This window comes from Schistocerca americana, chromosome 3 (genome assembly GCF_021461395.2).
Source record: "Schistocerca americana isolate TAMUIC-IGC-003095 chromosome 3, iqSchAmer2.1, whole genome shotgun sequence".
Lineage (NCBI taxonomy): Eukaryota > Metazoa > Arthropoda > Insecta > Orthoptera > Acrididae > Schistocerca > Schistocerca americana.
In genome coordinates, this window is record NC_060121.1 from 537,217,602 (window position 1) to 537,240,309 (window position 22,708).

Sequence of the window (22,708 nt, forward strand, 5' to 3'; positions counted from 1 at the left end):
GGCCATCGTGATTTAGGTTTTCCATGATTTCCCTAAATTGCTTCAGGTAAATTCCAGGGCAGTTCCTGTGAAAGCGTACGGCCGACTTCCTTCCCTAATCTGATGGGACCAATGACATTGCTGTTTGGTCCCTTCACCCCGAATCATCCAACCAACCGACATATAGCATTTTCGTAACAAGTTGCTGAGTTTGATGAAAAGTGGTCCTGCAAAATGTGAGCCTGTTATGGCAAATAGTTTAGTGAATTTAATGCAGTCAAGTGGTAGAGGAGGTTCTGTCTCGCATCCTCGTGCATTTCTGGGAGACACGTGTATATGACTCCTTTTACTGTTTGTCTTCCCCTTAAAATCCAATATTCATTCTGTAATTCAACTAATACTATAGGACTTCTTGGATGGTGTAACCATATGTGTGTTTGTCAAATAATTAACATGGATGAGAACCTTGCAAGAGTAATGGATGGTTTTACAGTACATTCAAGTCCACAAAGTGAAGTCGTATGAGTCCATCCTGAAGAAACAGGTTGTAATGTTCTATCTTTGTCTTTGCTGGGAACTCGTGTTATTCTGCTGGAAAGATTTCGTGGTGGGCCATCCGATCCAACTTCATTTTGTTGATTCTAGTTCATGGGCAGTGAATTTACCCTTTCTCTGTACTGGATATGTAACATTATAGATGAAACAGTGAATCCATTCCATTATATGCAACAGTTTCCAATAAGAACTGTATTTTGATGCCTGAATGGGACACTCCCATGTGTTAAGAGCTAGGTTTGGTTTGTATATCTTTGATGTCTCTGGTAATGGGTCACAAGAGATTTATTGTTGAGGCCAAGTTTCAGGTTTCTGAGTTAGCCATGATGGCCCATGCCACAATGACATGAGATAGTGTAATCTCTCTATTGAAGTTCCACATGATATCAAATCTGCTCTATTGTCTGTGGAAGGGCACTGTCCTGCATATTGATCCTTTCAACTTGCTCATTCTGAATATAAAGCTACACCTGTGAGTAACGCATCTCATGAAAATGAATGTTACTTGAAAATTTTCTTTGTAACGAGATAAAATGACTTTCTGCATTGCAACAATTTGAAGAAAGGATCATAGCTTTCTTTCTTAGTAATGAAACTATCCTCCTGCCTTCCACTATTTGGAATGCATCAAGGAATTTCTGCAAAGTGGTGTCATGTTGGGATGAGAGTGATCATTCTTGTTTTTCTTTTATCCCCATTAATTCTAAATCCCAGAAACGAAGCATGTCCTTGTCTAAGGATATCGAATCTTTGTTGCAGTACACATGACTAACAATTATATGCATTACAATAATACCTGACCAGCACCCACTAAAAATTCATGCAAATCTAGAAGGAAGAAGAACTGCTGAATCAGTTGAGTGTATTAGTGGATCATCCTTTATTATTTTCCAATATTGATCTTGCAACAATAAGAATTTCAATAGGGTTCTGGTGATCTTCGTCTTTGGAATCAGCAAATTGCAGCTTATGTGTATTAATATCTTGAGGAAAAGATGGAAGTTATGTATACGTGTTTCTACTTTCAAAGGCAGAGAAATTCAAAGTATTTTTGTACAAACTCCTGTCAGCTTGAAGTGAAAAAGCCTGCAGTTTTTGATGTGATATGTGGTGACTCAAGTCCTACAACAGCTAATGGTTGGTGGGTGATGACTCATATTTACAAGCTGTTGACCAAATTTGTGCTGATGAAGCTGCATTGGTTCCCAGTGCTGAGTAAACAGCACATACATTTTTTTTAGTCCAGTCAGATCTGTGATCCACACAGAGGCAGTTTGAAGATATATGAAGAGGGGTCACTGAACATCAATCGCCTGGCCGTCTTGAAGCTGCACTTGCAGCGCACAAGTTCAGCACTGGAAGTGAAGACGGCGTCAGGCCCAGTCATTTTTCTCCTCAAAAATGAGCACTTTTCATTAGTAGACATTGTCTACAACTTGAATCAAAAGCACACCTCACACACTTCAAAAGGTACTCTACTGGCAGAGTTGACACCATGCCTGTGTCATGTCTCATTCCTGCACCTGGTGCCACGTCTGCATTGCATCTCATCCTGGCACCTGGTGCCATGCATGCACTGAATTGCATCTCCGCAACCCATCTATCACTTTGCACGACAATGCGCGGGCGCATAGAGCGCAAGCTGTGGCTGCTCTGTTCGGTCAGTGGGACTGGGAAGTACTGTACCATCCACCATACGCCCTGGACTTAAGTCCTTGTGACTATGATTTGATTCCGAAGATGAAGGAACCACTTCATGGCATTTGCTTCAGAACTGTTCCAGAGATTCGATTGGCAGTAGACTGCTCCATTCACACCATCAATAAAACAGGCTCTGCTAACGCTGTACTACGCCTTCCACATCGCTGGCAACGGGTTCTACACAAAACTGATGACTACTTTGAAGGACAGTAACAGGTGCAAAACATGTAACTTTTTTGTATCGGTTGTGAATAAATAGTTGACTATTTAAGTTCCAACTCTCGTATAAAGACTGACAGAACATATATCGTTCTTATGGCTTTATTTACGTTACTAGTCGCAGATATATAATACAAAGATTAATGCACTACAAACAGAGTATTTATTTAACCCTTGACAATCGATATTCTTCTGGTTAGAGTACAATTTTGATAAAGTCCTAGGATGCGAGACAATAATCAGCTGCATCCTTGTGTATGGAGCATGTGCTTGAAAACCCATACTGAACAGATTTACTGGTCACAGATCTTTAACTGTTGTTATTCTAGTCTTCTTCGGAATGAGCATAGTGATTCCAGTTCAGGAAAGCCAACCATACCAATTCATTAAAAATATATGTCACCTGTTCATCAAACAGATGCTACTAGCGAACAAAAAATTCTACTGGTGCTCCATGTGCCTCCACTGATTCCCATTTTATCATTTGTATATTGGACTATGAGCGTGTGATTTCTCTAAGACTATGGCAGATCTTTGTACAGAGAGTTTGTTTTGGCGTTGGTTAGCTTGTGTGGAGAAAGCCATTGCACACTCTTGAAAAGTGAATTTTCTCATGCGGCTGATCTTGTCTGTTGTTATTACCTAGCTGATTGTGTGATTTTCCATATTTATTAATAAAGATAGATAGCTCTCAATGATTTTAATTTTCATTTTGTGCCGTCGTATGTATGTGGTTTTCTTCTGTCTTACACGCAGTTTCCCTATGCGCATTGGGTGTCTTGAGATATCTGCACAGTGAGGACTGATTTCCTTTGGTTTGTACTTTAAGACTAGTGATCTATGTTGTTTGTTTTTTGTCTTGTACCTGAGTTGATAAGGATGTAATTTGGTCTTCTCTATTAAGAGTCTGCATTGAGGACAAATACACCTAAGACGGTCTGTCACAGTGCGCATAGCACACGTACATGACTGTACTTCATACATGATTCTTGCTTTGTATACCTATAATAATATCTAATAGGACAAGACATGATTTTTTACATTCAGTGTGTGTAATCAGAACACCATTTTCTGTGTTGAAGAACCTATTATTCTGCCAATTTTCTCTTTGAATCTATATACTAGTATCATTTGCATTCAGGGCCTGCTGTATTTGTCTAGCAAGATTTTCATCGGACAGAATGCAGTTATATGTTCGCATGTTAGACTGTTGTCTTGTTACTCTCTCATTTGCAATTCAGAAACTCCACACATCAATTTGTGTTATTACCTGTTCGTAAGTAAGTTTTGTCAATGAATCATTACTGCTAGCTTCCTAAAAAGATGGCTGCACACTGTTTTCATTATAAGTCAATGGAACAGAATGGAATGGCGGGGCACGTGACGTCACCATCAAATGGTGGTATGCACACACAGAATAGAACATCAACATGTCACTTTGTTTAGCCCAGTACTAAATGGAGTGAGATACCAGTCATGATTCAACTATTTCAAATACAGTATTAGAATAAAAGAACTTGGAATGAGTATGTTTATGACTGGCCAAAGCAAACTGTAATGGATGCTTTTCTGAGACATTAAACAATATGAAATATGTCATACAAATAGTACAAACGATCAACATTTCTTTGCTGGTGTAGGGCAATACATAGCCTTTTTACCGTATTCAATGTGCTTTTTCTCTTTCTAAGGAACAAATAACATCAAATACAACTGTACTTGCTCCTTCACTATTGGTGCTGCTTCACACAACTCCTGATTTTTTTTTCTTTTGTACCATTCCAGCCTTCTTCTCATAGAAAGAATGGATTACACTTCTATCTCATTTGTTGACACTAAGCTTCTTATTAATGGAAAATATTTTCTCCCATTCCATATTATTAAAAGCCATTACCAGATCCATGTATGTAAGGTATGTTTCCTAGCTTTCTCTAAATATACCCTATATTATTAGTCGCATATTTTAAACCTGATTCTCAAGAAGCCCTGATTCCCTCAGACCAAACTTGTCCTAGGTGCAATTTCCCCAACCATTCTTCCGCAAAGTATTCTTGCAAGTATTGAAACTTTACAATTACTTTCTTTTTTTTCAGAATTTCATTGTAGCTTTCCCAGTTTCATAAATTTTGTTCTGCTTGAGGATTTCTTCTTTCTCTGCATTTTGGCCTGATGCCTGTATAGTCACACTGGCGTTTCATTAACACACAGATACTTGTTCCTTCTTGTTTAAACAAAGTTTTCTGTAATTCAAGATAGGGACTGAATTGCTCCTACTATTTTCTTGCAATGTGGGCTCATTTTCATTCGGCATAATATCTTCTGCTTTCCGTTACTTTCATCTCCATACCTGCCAATTTTTGAAAAGGGCTGTCAGTGTGACAAAAAAACCAATGTTTTTTTACATGTCCTGGCTTTATGAAAATAATAATACTTTTGGGCTACAAAATACAATAATTCATGCTTTAAACAGGATACTTCAATGAAATCACATCGGCTTCATCATAGGCTAATGATTTGCAGATGAACATAACAATCTAGAAGAAATCCATGTTAAACAGCAGCAGGCGTGGTAAATATTGGTTCAGAGCATACACAACAGTACTTCATTGATAAATTGAGCAGATATGTGATAACTGAAAGATACTTTACCCAATGAAAATTGTTTAATTTAACACAGGCAAGAAATAATATAATAAACACTGCAAATTGCATCCTAGTTTGACTTTGAAGTCGTAGTTCTGGCCTTTTTAGCTTTCTGCAAAAAAACCCTGAGAAAATGCTTTGTCATAACAGGGTCCAGAACTCCAGGTCTTTGAAACAGAGACTCCAGAGGTTCATTGGACATGGATGACCTGAACTCTATTCTATTTTCCTTCACAAGGCTGAAAACATGTTCACATTCTGCATTGCTATGGGGTATGGTGACAACAAAGAGCATTACTGTAGAAATTCAATTATACTTAAGAAATCCATCAACTGCACGAATTCTTGATATTTGTGCCCAACTGGAACCACTTGTAGCATTTTGATTTGCAGCCAAAGTGTCATCCACCTGAAGAGCTGTAAAATGCCTTTGTATATATTCGATGGAAGAAAACTCTGCATCTTCAATTTTGTCCAACCTAGCAACTTGAGCATGCTTTACGACATTACACTGAAGTGGAAACTTGTGATGATGTAGTCACAGGCAGTACAAAAGTAGTTTCTCACTTATGAAAATAGCAGGGATTTGTCTGTATCCTGTAGATCATTCACTATGTACAACATCTGAATGCCAATATCTAACTTATCATCACTACTTTGATTTTGAATCAAATTGTACTCAACTTCAAGCAATCAGTAGGTTTTGACAATTTTGGGCTTAACAAATGAGGCGAACAACTGCTTTAGCAAATCCACTACAAGTTCTAACAAAAAGTGAACTTGTGAAGAAGAAATCTGAAGGGCAACATTCAGTTTGTCAAATACAGGAATAGTCACATGGAAGAAGGTGCAAAAGATTTTGTTCAAGCTTGAGGACAGAAACACAAACAATTCTTCTTCATGTGTTGTAGCAGAAGTCTTACTTTTAGGACAGGTTTGTCACATATGGAATAATATGCTATTCTTTTAGGGGCAGATTTAGTAACAGAATCAAGAATTCTCTTCTTCTGATATTCTTTCGATCCACTTTCTTCAAACTCTAGGTATTCTGAAAGATGTCAAGCTTGTGGGAATGTTTAAGGTACATAATATTACTTCCTGCTTGAGGAAAGAAAGAAGCAGATCCCCCTAGTCCAGCAGTTTATCCAAACATCTGGCCCGAAAATAATCACCTAGTACATACATGCTTCAAAATTTTCTTTGCCTCTTTATTGTGAAAGTTCTGAAGGCATTCTTTCCTTTTGGCACTCTTCCCTAAGAAATAAAATATATCAACAAGTTTCTCATCCACTATAAGTGGTAATCTCCCATCACCTTCCTCAGCTGCTAGATTAATGAGGTGGAAAATGCAACCTACTCGTATGATAGCATTACCTGGTCGAACTTCCTTCCAAACTGCTGGAACCCCATTTTTGTGTCCTATCACAACAGGAGCATTGTTTGAGCAGAAAGCCACACAGTTTTCAGTTGGCTGATAACATCAGGTTACCTATGTTTCACCCTGTTGAGTCCTCATCTAATGCTGGTATGGATAGCACAGTGCTCACTACTTTTTCCCATGGAATGTCATAGAATGTAACAACAACAGAATACAACTTGGTATTCATATCATTGCCTCCATCCACTGCCAAAGAAAATGGTCCATTCTGAAGGCACTTAACAACTTCAGATGATGCATTTTTCACCATTTTATTTACAATGCATGTAGTTTTTATGTGACCATATCTATATTTCTTTTAACTTCTGATTTGGGAAACATCATCTTAAATAAAGCACCAGCATGATCACACACACTTAAGGACACATTGTGTTCCATCAAAAAGGAAGTAAAAAGATAATTGGCCCTAATTATGTCACTGTCAACGTTTCCAGACCTGCCAAAAGTGTTGATTTTCTTGTTATCTTTCTTCGATTTAACACAACTTATGTATTTACACTTGATGATTACTTAAATTGTTTCTACTACCATGTGCAATATTAACATCCTCCCACATACCATGCAAAAGGCAAATTTTTCTCTCTTTCTGATTTTAGTACGCACTGAAAATCAACATATGATTCTTTAAATGTCTGGAAGTGCTGTTTCTTATCAGATTTATTCATGAATCCTACAACAATAATATAGCAAATGAAAATGTCCAACAACATATGTCTTAATATGTACTGAAACATCAAAAAGACCTGGATCACTGAATGTCACACAAAATTATAACATAAACACCGCTGACCGACCGCTCTCCAGGACGACAACACGACAGCAGTGGCCCCTATGTGAGGAGGACATAAGTGCCATGCCTGACTGGTCATGGCCCAGTTCTACAACAGCTTCAAGACTAGCAATGTGGATAGAAGCATCAATTCTTAAAACTTGCTTGCACTGTCTATGTAACAAGGACTTGGGAGTTGTTATACTGAAGACATTTCTTATTTTGTCTGTCGCCCTTTGCTTGCGACACATCTGTGTAACATGAAGTTAAGTATTGTATTTTTTCCATTTTGAAATTAAACTCATTAATACACTTTGTTTGAATGTTGTCTAGTGATCCAAGAAAGCAGGATTCCAAGATGATCATGATGACGATGATGATGATGATTGGTTTGTGGGGCGCTCAACGGCGCGGTTATCAGCGCCTGTACAAACACCCAACTTCTGCTCAGCCCAGTCTCACCACTTTCATGGATGATGAGGACAACACAAACACCCAGTCATCTCGAGGCAGGTGAAAATCTCTGACCCCGCCAGGAATCGAACCCGGGACCCCGTGCTCGGGAAGCTAGAACGCGACTGAGAGCTGCGGACAGGGTTCCAAGACACCCCATATTTGACGACTACGCTGGATTTAACACAGAGCCTGTCGACACACAAGATTCATATGGAATAATTGTTATCCCGGCTTTAAATTCAGTTCCAATGATGACACAAACATCACATGGTTGAAAGTACCAATCATATCAAAGAATGAGCTATCAACTATCGTAGACTTTCCTTCAACTGAAGAAATCAATCAATTGTATCAAAGTGGTGTGATTATCAAATATTAACATTCCACATTCCAAATTTTTGTGTGTGTCATACAATGATGCCATCCATCCATAAAATTCTGCGATTTCCGTAAATTTTATGGATAAACTGTAATATGGAGCACAGTGTTTAGAGGTGCAAACCTGCTAACTAAGTGATTTCAATATCTCATCCGTTACCCGTAGCATCCCAGAGTGTGCATTTTTCCAATTCTATTGTCTTTTCTGTTGCATTTAATATATTTCTTTTAAAACCATCCAGTCAGCTTTCTACAATAACAACTTCATGAAGCACCAGCATTTCCTTTTGTCACATGACCTTCCAAAGCTGGTTTTTTCAACTCTGTTAGTTTCCACTACTGTTTTCTCAGCTGATTTTTTTTCAGCTTGGTTAGCTTCCGTTACTGCTTTCTCTTTATCTTACTGAATTTCAAGTGGCATTGCAGACATTATTATTAGGTTACGGTTTCATTAACATCAGCACCTGGATAACTCTTGCAGTTCTTAACTTGATTTCTGAATTTTGACTTAACCAAACGGCAATTAACATTGTATTGTGTGTGATCCTCAGGCATCTTCCTAAATATGTTGTTCTGAAAGCGTTCTCAATAAATGTATTCACTGCAACTAAATTCTGCCCAGCAAAGAATTCTGTTATTCTTATGCTTCCAATCATTTTGCTTCCAAAATCAAACTGTTAAGTTATTTTCTGTTCCCGATATTCACCAATGACTGCAGTCCAGTCACCATTTTGATTAAATCCAAATCGTCCTCTGACATATTTCATAAATGCATTAATACAACCACGACTTTTTCAGTTCCACTGACATCATCTATGTTTGGCTTGTATGCTTTCGTGTTTGTTGGACATCTATTCAATTTCATTAGCAACACTTTTTTGCTTGCTGCAGCTAACCTATTATTCTATTGTCAATTTCCCTATATATAACTATTCCCAATCCTGCTCCACTTAATCTGACCCAGTATGAATACTCCCACGATCACCACTAAACACCCCCCTCGTCAATGCATATCTCATATACACGAAAAACTACATTTACATATGAGGTCTGTTACAAAAATTCTGGAACATTTGTAATTTCACATCAATGGTGGCTGGCATCCCTGCACACCCCTGTGTTTGAAGTGTAACTGCCATAAGTTTCATTGTTATATGTCTGTTAGTTATTGTACTGAACAACTTTGTGTCGAACAGTTTGCGAATTTCGAGATGGCAGAGTTAGAGGAGCAACATGTCTGGATTAAATTTTGCGTGAAACTCAAGAAAATGTTCACACACACACACACACACACACACACACACACACACACACACACACACACACACACATCCCAAATGATGCAGGAAGCATATGGTGCTGAGTGCTTAAGCATTACTCAGCGTTACGAATGGTCGGACAAAAGTTAAAGATGACCCTTGTTCAGGAAGCCATTCGACATCTACCAATGACACCCATCAACATCAATGAAATTGCGGATGTCAATCGAAGACAGAAGGGATTGCAAAAGAATGTCATTTCAGGTGGCCCATGTCATGACATCCTAACACAGCATCTTAGAATGCATTGTGTTGCCATGAAGTTTGTCCCACGACTCGTGAGTCACGACCATACAGACTTTCACCGCGCAATCTGTGAAGTGCTTTTCGATCGCACAAATGAGACCAAGATATTCCTTAAGAGAATCATAACTGGTCTGGTGATGAGATTTGGGTTTACGGTTTTTATGCTGAGATTAAGATTCAACCTTCACAATACGTCGGGAAAGGTTCCCCAAGACCAAAAAAAAATCTCATGAGGTCAGATCAGAGTCATGCTGATAGTTTTCTTTGACTTTGAAGGATTAGTTCAATATAAATTCATACTACAGAGACAAGATCGATGGGACTATTGAGACATGTTGCAATGCCTGCGAGATAATGTGAGCAGCTTTGGCACGAATTTCACTAACACTCTCTTCATGACCAAATATTCAGTCACAACGGATGTTCCAAGAAAGTGCTGATGCCTATCTCTTCCACAATTTCCCTGAAAGTCACACGAGGGTTTTGCATCACCACAGTGTTCACTTTGGCAATGGCATGGTCATTTGAGCATGCTGATAGCTGACCAGAGCATGGCTCACTTTCCACTGACATGCAACTGTCTTTAAACCAGTTGTATCACTCCTTAATCCATGTGATGCCCATAGAATCGTCACTGAAAGCCATCTGAATGTTCTGCATGGTTTCCACCTGGGTGTTGCTCAGTTTCCGGCAAAATTTGGTGTAGTGGCTCTGCTACAGTTGTTCAGTCATTTTCTGTGCAATGAAAAACAGATGCAAGCACCACACACCACCTCACTTGTTGCTTGCCAGCAACTGACACGATCGATGGGTCAGAAAAAATTCATACATGCGCACAAAGGGTCGAGGTCAGCTCATGCAAGCATGCAAGATTCAAATCCATCAGGTGTTTACAAAAACAAACAAGGTCGGATTCTTTTCTAACAGACCTCGTAAATGTGTACTCCCAGTTAGGAAGTGCTGAGCAGAACCAATTCACTTTATGGTATTTCATATCAGAATTTCTACTACTGACTACACACTGGAAAATCTGGGATCAAGCAAACAAAGTGCAATACACAAGTAGATTAAAAATATGATTTCATTTATACCCTTAAAGTATTAAATATCTAGACAGAATTAGTGTATTTACAGTTTAAGAAATGTACAAAATTTAAAATAAATTTACACTGGACTTCTTTTTCCTCTTATACATCAGCAATCTTATTAGTTACAGTAATCATACAATTTGTAATAAGGCAATGAAGTATATTGAGAGTGCAAGAACTTCTTGACCTATCTGAAGTCACACATTTAGCCTAGGTACAAAACCAATAAAACAAGCAAATAATTCTGTATAAAATATAACTGGTTTCTGTAAGAAATTAAGTAACATGTCACTATTAAACCCACTGGTGCATCGTACGTTAACCAGGGTTCAAAATATGAGAACTTTTTACATCTTGAGCTTTCACACACCACAACATTGTGCAATGAATGCTGCTTATTATGTAAAACTGATTCTAATCCACATCACGTGAACACAACATACATAATTCAAAAAGCAGCTCTCTGTGGGCTAGTGAAAACACTTCAAGATACCTTAGATACTAAAAATGGTGATTACTCTCAGTAAATGCAGAAGCTGTGGATTAAGTAATTCCAATTTCAGTCTTTTGAAACTGAACTGAATAAAATACAAACAACAACAATGAGAAACAACAAAGGTAAATCCACACAAAAGCCACTAATGTTCTTTAAATTATGAAAACAATGTCTTGCTAGTACATCACAACACAGATTTGTGGCAACATACACAAAAAAACCTTCTCACTCAATGACCAAAGCTGTATTTTGTGACACAGGTCAGTTACTGTAGTATCACAAAAAACTGGTGAAATTTAAACGCAGACAGTTTCATGTTTTACACATTAGATATCCATGTTTGTCCACCAACTATTCACTTTTCATAGATGATCACAGACAAAAATCATCTGGTTTCACACTGTAGTGTGGTACTCTTTAATTTAAAGATGCTATAAAGTTCATCCTATACATCATCATCTGTAAAAAAAAAAAAAAAAGAAAATAATGGTGAGATAACCATATTAGTAATAATAACTACATACTTTTAATATCAAGAAGCAAAAATCACACGCAACATACACCAACCAGGGAAAAAAGATCATTTATTAAAAAAAAAAAAAGGAGCTGCTGCACCACAGAGGCATAAGTAAGGCAGTTGAGAAATTAACCATTACCTTGAACCTAACAGAAGATAGCTGGTACAACAAACCATGTGAAACTACATGGCAGACAAGATAATATTTGCTGTGCCATAAAATAAGAATACCACAGCTGACAAGGGAATGCTCCAATCTGACTGTCAGAACCTGTCTTGAAATTTTTTATACAGGAAGAAAACGTTGAGAGAAACGTGATGTCTAAATTTTAGCTGCTAAGACATACTACAATTATTTTTAAACAATGCTGAAAATTGCCAAATTTGAAGTTCACCAGGTGGTGGGTGAAATGTACACACCTACTGTAGTTTTAGCAGGTAGCACACACACAACACGGCAGGGGCATTATCCTTGGTTGTTGGTACGTTGTTGAATAGGTGACACAGCATGACACAATTGTAATTTGTAAAGTGAATATCAGTTTTCATTGATAGTTTCCCTGTCACAACTCTTCAAAGTTACTATTCACTAGAATTTGCAATTCATGTAATATCCATAACACTCAGCAGTTCCCTTTGCAGTATTGTCAAGTGTTAAAAATGGAGAGGAAACTGAATTAATTTTCTTTGTACGTGTTTTCTAATAGCATCTGTCTTTGTGCAGCTTCCAGAGTTTCACACTAATGTGGAATACAATACTGTTTTAAACCTTGCAAAGATGAAATATGAAGACTATGATATGCAATCAGAGTCACCTGGTTCTCCTGAAGACCTACATATGAGTCATTTATTAGTTAATTTGTCAACATTAGAAGAAAAAAAAATACAATACCTTCCTTTCAAGCCCTCCAAGCCCAAAGAAAATATGTACAGTAAGGGCTTTCAGTGACAAAGAAAAGGCCATACATTTTTTAGTTAAACAAAGGGGGTGGACAGGGGGGAGGGAGGGAGGGAGGGAGGGAGGGAGGGAGGGAGGGAGGGAGGGAGGGAGTTAATAGGTGATACTACAGAGAAATTTGTAGCTGTCGTAAAGATGAAGCTTCTTGTAATCCCTTAAAATGCAGGGTATAATGCCAATCAGCCAGGTTTCATTGAAGATCTACATGCAAACCGCACTTTATCATTTCAAGTGAAAGAAAGACCGAGTCACTTGTGCAGTCGATGAATGCCATGACACATTCGTATAAAATAATGCCAGTAATAAGTATCAGTGGATTAATTAATGTATTCACAGCTTTATATATTTCTTCACAAAACTCACAGCAAATAATTAGGACCACTATTAAAAAAAAGGACTGTTTAGTTGCAAAAATCTGGCATAGCAAAACATGGGAAAAATGGGAGAGAATAATTTTCAATATTACTGCTGAAATGTCTTCTTTTCAGTTGCAGAAATTAATTCACTGCTTTTGTTGGACTCTTGGCCTGGACATAACACTGCTTTGTCTTTATGAGGATGGCAAAAAGACTGTTAATATAATTCTGATTCCACTCTGAACTAATAGCATGATTTAGCCTCTACATAAAGAAATGGTTCCACAGTGTAAAGCTTTTTTTTAAAATTATTGTCCAAATATAATTTCTGATAGTTCTGTTAAATGTCAGTCATTTGTGCATTGTCAGTTTGTACCACCATGTTTTAAGAATTTGATCAAGTGTGCCTGGTACGGAGTACTATACGCAGGACGACCAGGACTTCACCCAGTTCTGCCTAAATAGGACTAATAATTACAGTGAAGTTCCTGAATGCATTAATTTTTCTTTCATCAGGTGTGCCTCAGGTAAGTCTCTCCCTCTCTCTCTCTCTCTCTCTCCATCCAATAGACACTTCTCAGGTTTATGATGACTGCAGCGAACAAACAAGGAACTGCTCAATGTTAGAAAAATATATATTATTAGAAAATTATTGAAACAGCTGTGCTACAGGAATTGTCATAAAATATTTCATGTAACCAAATTAAAGTCCCGACTGATGGAAGTCGTCTCAAATGTTACATCATACACTGCCTCAATTTTCTAATCACTTGTTTAACAATTACATCTACAACAACTTGGATGTCAATACGAACTGCACATTATTCTGATGCACTTTGGCATTCATGCTATGCGGTGCTACGATATCATGTCACTGTTGCATCTGCTTATTCACCGACTAGCATACTTGGCTGTTATAAGCGATTCTTCATGTAGCAACAATCAGTAACATATATTTAAAAAACAATTTACTTGCATGCACCTTTGCAGCTACAATTTGGCAGTGCATTTCTTTCGGTATATTCTTCTTGTGAGGTAAATTGCAGGCTAGGTCCCAACATATCGCATTGGACTACTTCCTTGTGAGAAGAAGAAAAGGTGATACACCATACCTTCCAGTTTCTGGCACACAATTACATTCCATAATACCCATCCCAAATATAAGAGTGACACATGGTTTGTTGCCTCATATTCTAACTGGAGTTATAACATTGAGTTGACTGACAATTCTGCTTACAATATTTTATGAGCCCAACTAAAATAACTTCTCAAAATTTCTGCACAACTCATTGCATGTCTGATTAGTATCTGCAAGTTATACAGTGATTGGGTTTCCATATCATTCACAAAGTACACAAAATCAGAAGTGGCGAAGTGATACATAACACTCCAGAGGAACAATGAATATCCCTATGCATTGTTACTAACAAATACACTCACAACAAGAGTTGGTTACACAGTGGAAAAAAGTGCAAATAATGTACATTATTTTTAGTTTTATTATTCATGTGGTCAGCCATAATGAGGCACGATGTGCCCCATAATGCCTCTTTGGTATAGGACAGCGGCCACAGCAGCTAAGAGGAAATACCATCAGATCAGACACGAAAATAAATATTCCATGGATTGCCATTCTGCTCTGGAGATTTGCCAACTTTCCAAGAAGTCACTAATCAAATAACTTTTAACACTGTTTAGGAACATCAGCAACAGTAAATTAAAAAACAAAAACAACAAAGACAACAACAACAACAACAACAGCAAATAATCCAGATTGCAATCAGTTAATTATTTTTTATTCTGGTTACCAACTTCACTCTGTATGACCATCTTCTGACCAGAAGCTCAGATGACATGAGGACCAGGTATACAGAACTGCTGCAACCACCAACTGGTCCTGATACCAGTCACAAAAGTGCAGCTGGTGACTGGTACCAGGTGGTGCTCACAGCGGCGTCTAAAGATGGACATATAGATCAAAATTGGTCACTGGAATTAAAAATAAATAATTTATTACAATCTGGCTTTTTTAGTTAAAAATGATATAACATCAATAGAAAAACAATGTAACAGAAGTGAGATGAACTTCTGAGCTAGAACTTATCTCTTATCCACGAGTATTAAAAAGTTATATTATTATGAGTGGTTGATGAATTTGAAGTGAAAGCAAATATATTGCTTGTTAAGCCAGGAATATGTGGGAAGTTTATTTTTAAAATGTGATGTAAATGAGAAAACATTATTTTGATCTAAAGAAGTTATTACAGCTTTGGTGATACAAGTCCTGAAGATCAATGTGGAAAGTACTGTTATACAAATATAACAACAAATGATGACTAACTGAAAACCCTCAGCTGCTGACAGGTGTTGTTGATATACCTTGATGTGGACAGTTGAAAATGTGTGCCCCGACCGGGACTCGAACCCGGGATCTCCTGCTTACATGGCACACGCTCTATGCATAGTGTGTGTGTGTGTATGTGTGTGTGTGTGTGTGTGTGTGTGTGTGTGTGTGTAAGTACAATCAAACTTCTGCACCATTTCAGCGCAGTAATGTGTTCATTGTAAATAAGTATTATAGTAGTCGTATTACATGTTTATTACCTCATAAATAAATAAACTTTTTTATTTTAAATTCAGTGCATTAGTATTTGTAAAATGACTTTCATATAGTGTTCATTAAAAAATGACGATCATTCCACTTGGGACCTGTGGAATGGTACATTAGCTTATTTGTTTTAGTTGTAAATATTTGTCATGTATTGTTGTTTTTCTGACATGTTCCACATCCTGGAGGATCTCCTCACTATGGATCAATTGGAATGAAAGTAAATCTAATCTAAAAAAAAAAAAAAAAAAAAAAAAACTTAGTGCCCCCCCCCCCCCCCCCCAGTTTTGTTTGTAAGCTCAAGAAGTTTTTTTTTTTTTTTTTTTTTTTTTTTTTTTTTTTTTTTTTTTAAATGTATCAATCCTCATTTACTGTCCTCAGCCTTTCTAGTGAGATTGTTATGATGTGTATGCAATCAAAGAAAGTACATAACACATAACCTGTTCTATCCGCTTTTCTCAGACCACATTTTCGGAAGATCAAGACATGATGTTCTCTTTATATCTGGTTAAAACAGCACAATCACATTTTGTCCCCACTTAAAATGTTGAATATCAGTTTCAATCCACCAGAATGAAATCTATTGCACAATAATTCTTCTGTTTCAAAATTTCTTGGCATAGTATCCAATTAATGCAAATGTAAAGTCTTTCAACAAGGCTTTTAGAGACAGCTGATATCACAGTCTCGACAGTACACTGAACGTGCTGGGAGGGGAAGTAGGTCAGCTTGACCAGTCTCTCAAAGTGAAATTTGCATTATTCAACAGGATATGATGGTGACCAAGTGAATAGACTTCCATCTTATGAAGAACTGTTACGTTTATGTGTATGATGATAATGAAGGACTTAGGCTATGGAAATAAATTTTCTAAATTGCAGATGCAAATACCTAAGGTAATGATTCACACTAAGCTCCAATTTGAAATAATAAAACAAGGACTGCCCATCAATGTTAACATTTAAACTTTATGGAAGGAGATCATATGATTACTTCCAAAAGTCACAAATTAATGAAACTTGCAATAAAAGATTGTTTAAAAATGTGATCAATGTGTAGAAACAACATTGTAAAAAGTTCACTGTTACCCTCCTAATTTTTGATGAGTAGACTATAGTGACAAATAATATTATCCAAATCTCTCAAAAATTTTGCATTCTTAACAAAAAAGTGAGGTAAGAGAAGAGCAATAAACTATAAGCTTAATTAAAAAAATTAAAAATTTTTAAAAATTAAAAATAAAACCATTTTAAATTGAATTAACACACAACTGAAGTGGGCAAACAGGAAGATATAGCTAAGGGCAGGTAGTACTAGAAAGGATTTGGTAAATGACAGGTGGGTAATGCTAGACAACTTGAGTGATCACTTAAGTTTGACGCTGAACAATGTGCAAGCAGTTAATGGATGTGTAAACACATACATGGTTGTGACATTTGTGGAAGGATTCTCAACTGGTGTTTGTTGAAGTTACATCAACATATGCAGCAGATGAATTATATGATTAATAATATAACCAGGAAAAATTTACTGTATAAATGGCAACTTTGACAGCACAGTGCACTTTAGTTATTGTCAATGATTCACACATAAACAGAAAATTTCCTCAATACTGCTTGCAGTGCCATGGATATCACAGCATACAATTTGTACTATATTTCAAACACATAAAACGCTGTATTATGTTCTGGCTGGTATGTGGCAGTTTTCTCCACAGCATGGAATATGATGATTCTTCCCTGGCCCACTACTGCCATTGATTAATAACGTATAGTGGAAGTCACAGGAAATCATTTCCATGGTTAGGATGTTCTTTTATTTTGAACTAACACTATGCAGCTTTACTGTATGATTAAATTATGATGGCGTCCTCTTGGGTAAAATATTCCGGAGGTAAAATAGTCCCCCATTTGGATCTCCGGGCGGGGACTACTCAGGAGGACGTCGTTATCAGGAGAAAGAAAACTGGCATTCTACGGATCGGAGCGTGGAATGTCAGATCCCTTAATCGGGCAGGTAGGTTAGAAAATTAAAAAAGGGAAATGGATAGGTTAAAGTTAGATATAGTGGGAATTAGTGACGTTCGGTGGCAGGAGGAACAAGACTTTTGGTCAGGTGATTACAGGGTTATAAATACAAAATCAAATAGGGGTAATGCAGGAGTAGGTTTAATAATGAATTAAAAAATAGGAGTGCGGGTTAGCTACTACAAACAGCATAGTGAACGCATTATTGTGGCCAAGACAGACACAAAGCCCATGCCTACTACAGTAGTACAAGTTTATATGCCAACTAGCTCTGGAGATGATGAAGAAATAGATGAAATGTATGACGAGATAAAAGAAATTATTCAGGTAGTGAAGGGAGACGAAAATTTAATAGTCATGGGTGACTGGAATTCGTCAGTAGGAAAAGGAAGAGAAGGAAACATAGTAGGTGAATACGGATTGGGGCTAAGAAATGAAAGAGGAATCTGCCTGGTAGAATTTTGCGCAGAGCATAACTTAATCATAGCTAACACTTGGTTCAAGAATCATAAAAGAAGGTTGTATACCTGGAAGAGTCCTGGAGATACTAAAAGGTATCAGATAGATTATATAATGGTAAGACAGAGATTTAGGAACCAGGTTTTAAATTGTAAGACATTTCCTGGGGCAGATGTGGATTCTGACCACAATCTATTGGTTATGAACTGCAGATTGAAACTGAAGAAACTGCAAAAAGGTGGGAATTTAAGGAGATGGGACCTGGATAAACTGAAAGAACCAGAGGTTGTAGAGAGTTTCAGGGAGAGTATAAGGGAACAATTGACAGGAATGGGGGAACGAAATACAGTAGAAGAAGAATGGGTAGCTCTGAGGGATGAAGTAGTGAAGGCAGCAGACCATCAAGTAGGTAAAAAGACGAGGGCTAATAGAAATCCTTGGGTAACAGAAGAAATATTGAATTTAATTGATGAAAGGAGAAAATATAAAAACACAGTAAATGAAGCAGGCAAAAGGGAATACAAACGTCTCAAAAATGAGATCGACAGAAAGTGCAAAATGGCTAAGCAGGGATGGCTAGAGGACAAATGTAAGGATGTAGAGGCTTGTCTCACTAGGGGTAAGATCGATACTGCCTACAGGAAAATTAAAGAGACCTTTGGAGAGAAGAGAACCACTTGTATGAATATCAAGAGCTCAGATGGCAACCCAGTTCTAAGCAAAGAAGGGAAGGCAGAAAGGTGGAAGGAGTATATAGAGGGTTTATACAAGGGCGATGTACTCGAGGACAATATTATGGAAATGGAAGAGGATGTAGATGAAGACGAAATGGGAGATAAGATACTGCGTGAAGAGTTTGACAGAGCACTGAAAGACCTGAGTCGAAACAAGGCCCCCGGAGTAGACAACATTCCATTAGAACTACTGATGGCCTTGGGAGAGCCAGTCATGACAAAACTCTACCATCTGGTGAGCCCGATGTATGAGACAGGAGAAATACCCTCAGACTTCAAGAAGAATATAATAATTCCAATCCCAAAGAAAGCAGGTGTTGACAAATGTGAAAATTACCGAACTATCAGTTTAATAAGTCACAGCTGCAAAATACTAACGCGAATTATTTACAGACGAATGGAAAAACTGGTACAAGCCGACCTCGGGGAAGATCAGTTTGGATTCCGTAGAAATGTTGGAACACGTGAGGCAATACGGACCTTACGACTTATCTTAGAAGAAAGATTACGAAAAGGCAAACCTACGTTTCTAGCATTTGTAGACTTAGAGAAAGCTTTTGACAATGTTAACTGGAATACTCTCTTTCAAATTCTGAAGGTGGCGGGGGTAAAATACAGGGAGCGAAAGGCTATTTACAATTTGTACAGAAACCAGATGGCAGTTGTAAGAGTCGAGGGGCATGAAAGGGAAGCAGTGGTTGGGAAACGAGTGAGACAGGGTTGTAGCCTCTCCCCGATGTTATTCAATCTGTATATTGAGCAAGCAGTAAAGGAAAATTCGGAGTAGGTATTAAAATTCATGGAGAAGAAGTAAAAACTTTGAGGTTCGCCGATGACATTGTAATTCTGTCAGAGACAGCAAAGGACTTGGAAGAGCAGTTGAACGGAATGGACAGTGTCTTGAAAGGAGGATATAAGATGAACATCAACAAAAGCAAAACGAGGATAATGGAATGTAGTCAAATTAAGTCGGGTGACGCTGAGGGAATTAGATTAGGAAATGAGACACTTAAAGTAGCAAAGGAGTTTTGCTATTTAGGGAGTAAAATAACCGATGATGATCGAAGTAGAGAGGATATAAAATGTAGACTGGCAATGGCAAGGAAAGTGTTTCTGAAGAAGAGAAATTTGTTAACATCGAGTATAGATTTAAGTGTCAGGAAGTCGTTTCTGAAAGTGTTTGTATGGAGTGTAGCCATGTATGGAAGTGAAACATGGACGATAACTAGTTTGGATAAGAAGAGAATAGAAGCTTTCGAAATGTGGTGCTACAGAAGAATGCTGAAGATACAGTGGGTAGATTACGTAACTAATGAGGAGGTATTGAATAGGATTGGGGAGAAGAGAAGTTTGTGGCACAACTTGGCCAGAAGAAGGGATCGGTTGGTAGGACATGTTTTGAGGCATCAAGGGATCACAAATTTAGCATTGGAGGGCACCGTGGAGGATAAAAATCGTAGAGGGAGACCAAGAGATGAATACACTAAGCAGATTCAGAAGGATGTAGGTTGCGGTAGGTACTGGGAGATGAAGAAGCTTGCACAGGATAGAGTAGCATGGAGAGCTGCATCAAACCAGTCTCAGGACTGAAGACCACAACAACAACAACATGCTCACGGAATGTTATATTACACACATAAGAGTTTGTGGAGGGGGGAAGCAGCACGTGATGGCAACCTAGTTTCACACAACCATGATTGATATGAACACAACTATCACAGATGTGAAGTACATAAATGTAAAATGAGAGAAGTGCAACCTGTATGTAGGTTTCGTCATTGAATCAGCACTGTTTCTTTATAAATTTACAGCATATGTGGACCCATACATAAAAAGGAGGAGGTCAGTTGGCAGTGAGGCCACCAGTATTTCTAAGTACTTGGTAAAAATGACTTGTGATATGAAGAGAAACACAATAATTGTAATATCACTCGAAGTGACCAAACACATCCCACCTCAATTTCTTGCTACTACAGCTCAGTATGCAGACAGAAGATAGAACATTCCTACAGTATTGTACAGTTTGTTTTATGTGGTATACACACTGTACTAGTCTGATGATTCCAGAAGGTATTTACTTTTTCCCCCCTGCTGCGTATTATTTGAATAGTAATGTTGTGAGGACAGTCAATTTATACCATTTTCTGTTTACGTGTGTCTACAGTCCTGCAGTATTTTAGAAATGGCAACTTTTCTGCCTAAACTCTTATTAAATGTATTTATTTCTTTAGAAGGGAGGAAAATTGGATTTAATGTCCTGTCAACAACAAGGTCATAAGGAATGGAACACAAGCTCGGATTGTATCAAGGATGGTGAAGCAAATTGGACGTGCCCTTTCAAAGGAGCCATCACTGCATTTTCCTGGAGAGATTTAGGGAAATCACGGAAAACCTACACCTGGATAGTCGGACACAGGTTTCAACCGTCGTCTTCCCAAATGTGAGTCCAGTGTGCTAACCAATGCACCACCTTATTTCTTTATGATAGTGATTTTAGGTATTGTGTCATTCTCAACCAACAGCTGTAACAACATTAAGTTGCTAAAAACAAGTACATATTAATGGGTTGCTGGACAGCGTGAGTGTGGTGGTGTTGCAGGGGGGGGGGGGGGGGGGGGGAGGAGGAATTCAGGAACCAAACTGTGAGGTCATCAGTCCCTTCATCCTATATATATATAGAACGAGGAATAATCCTTAGAGGAAGGAAACATAAGGCAAATGCGAGGAAGCCTGACTGTAACCAAGATACAGGAAGACAGAGATAGAAGCAAGGAGAAGTAGGAGCCAAGGGAAAGGTAGTAAGGTGGGCATGTTGCTCTACTCTGAATGCAGCTGGAGAACCCCTGGGCATGGAACAAGGTGAGAGATGGAGAGACTCCATCTGACCATCAGTACTTTGCCCTATCCCAAGAACATTGGCAGCACAGGCAAGATAATAACATTTTAGGAAAGACAAATATTAAAAATTGTGAATACAAAAGAAAGACGAGAATAAAAAGGTGGGAAGGGTAGGAGACAGGCTGGGCGACCGATCTAAGGCCACCTTTCATGTCCTGGGACAGAGCAGGCAAGGGGGCGCCCCTACAACCCTTCAGGTGGTCAATGAGGCCAAAACTACAAAACTACACCACCTCACAGAGACTAGTAGCAGAAATCACCTTTGTGGGTAAAACATAAAACCAGGTCAGCCATTAGCACCAGAGGTACCAGTCATGAAGTTTAAGATACCGCTGGAAGGCATCTAAATTTGGGCAGTGTAATAGGGTGTAGGCCACTATTGGGTGGGCAACTCATTGGCAAAAAAAGGGGGGGGGGCGGCGGCTTCACTTCGGAAAATGTGCCCATGGGTCAGCCAAGTAAGGCCAATGCATAGCTGAAAAAGGACAGTGGATTCCCTGCACAAAGGGAAGACTGCCATGTCATCATGGTATCCTTTATTGCCCTCAGTCTGTTGGGGAGTCTGGGGTGGACCATACTCAGTTCCATGCCACTACAACTAATGGTGTAGAGTTGACTGAATGTCCAGTTCTGAAACACCATTTCCAAAATTGACAACATCCTGGTAGCCAACTTTGTCAACCAGTTGGCATGTACATTCCCTGAGATCATCCCAACATGACCAAGGATGCAAAGACGAGCTGCTGTTCAGCTTGGTGGACATCAGAAAGAAGATCCCAGAATGTTGTGACTAATGGGTGATGAGGGTAGCACTGGTCTACAGCCTGAAGGCTGGTCAGAGTGTTGCTGCACCTTAGAAGCATC

General features: G+C 38.3%; 1 protein-coding gene across 3 annotated transcripts in view; it reads right to left on the bottom strand.

Moving 5' to 3' along the window:
• Positions 1 to 10,766: 10,766 nt before the first annotated feature.
• The window catches only part of LOC124605450 (ubiquitin-conjugating enzyme E2 W), a 109,157-nt gene continuing 97,215 nt past the window's right edge, over positions 10,767 to 22,708 (bottom strand). For all 3 annotated transcript variants that reach the window (XM_047137129.1, XM_047137131.1, XM_047137130.1), the window contains exon 6: positions 10,767 to 11,746. In XM_047137129.1, the coding sequence (XP_046993085.1) occupies positions 11,733 to 11,746 (14 nt within the window). In that variant the 3' untranslated portion in view covers positions 10,767 to 11,732. The remainder of the gene's footprint in view (positions 11,747 to 22,708) is intronic.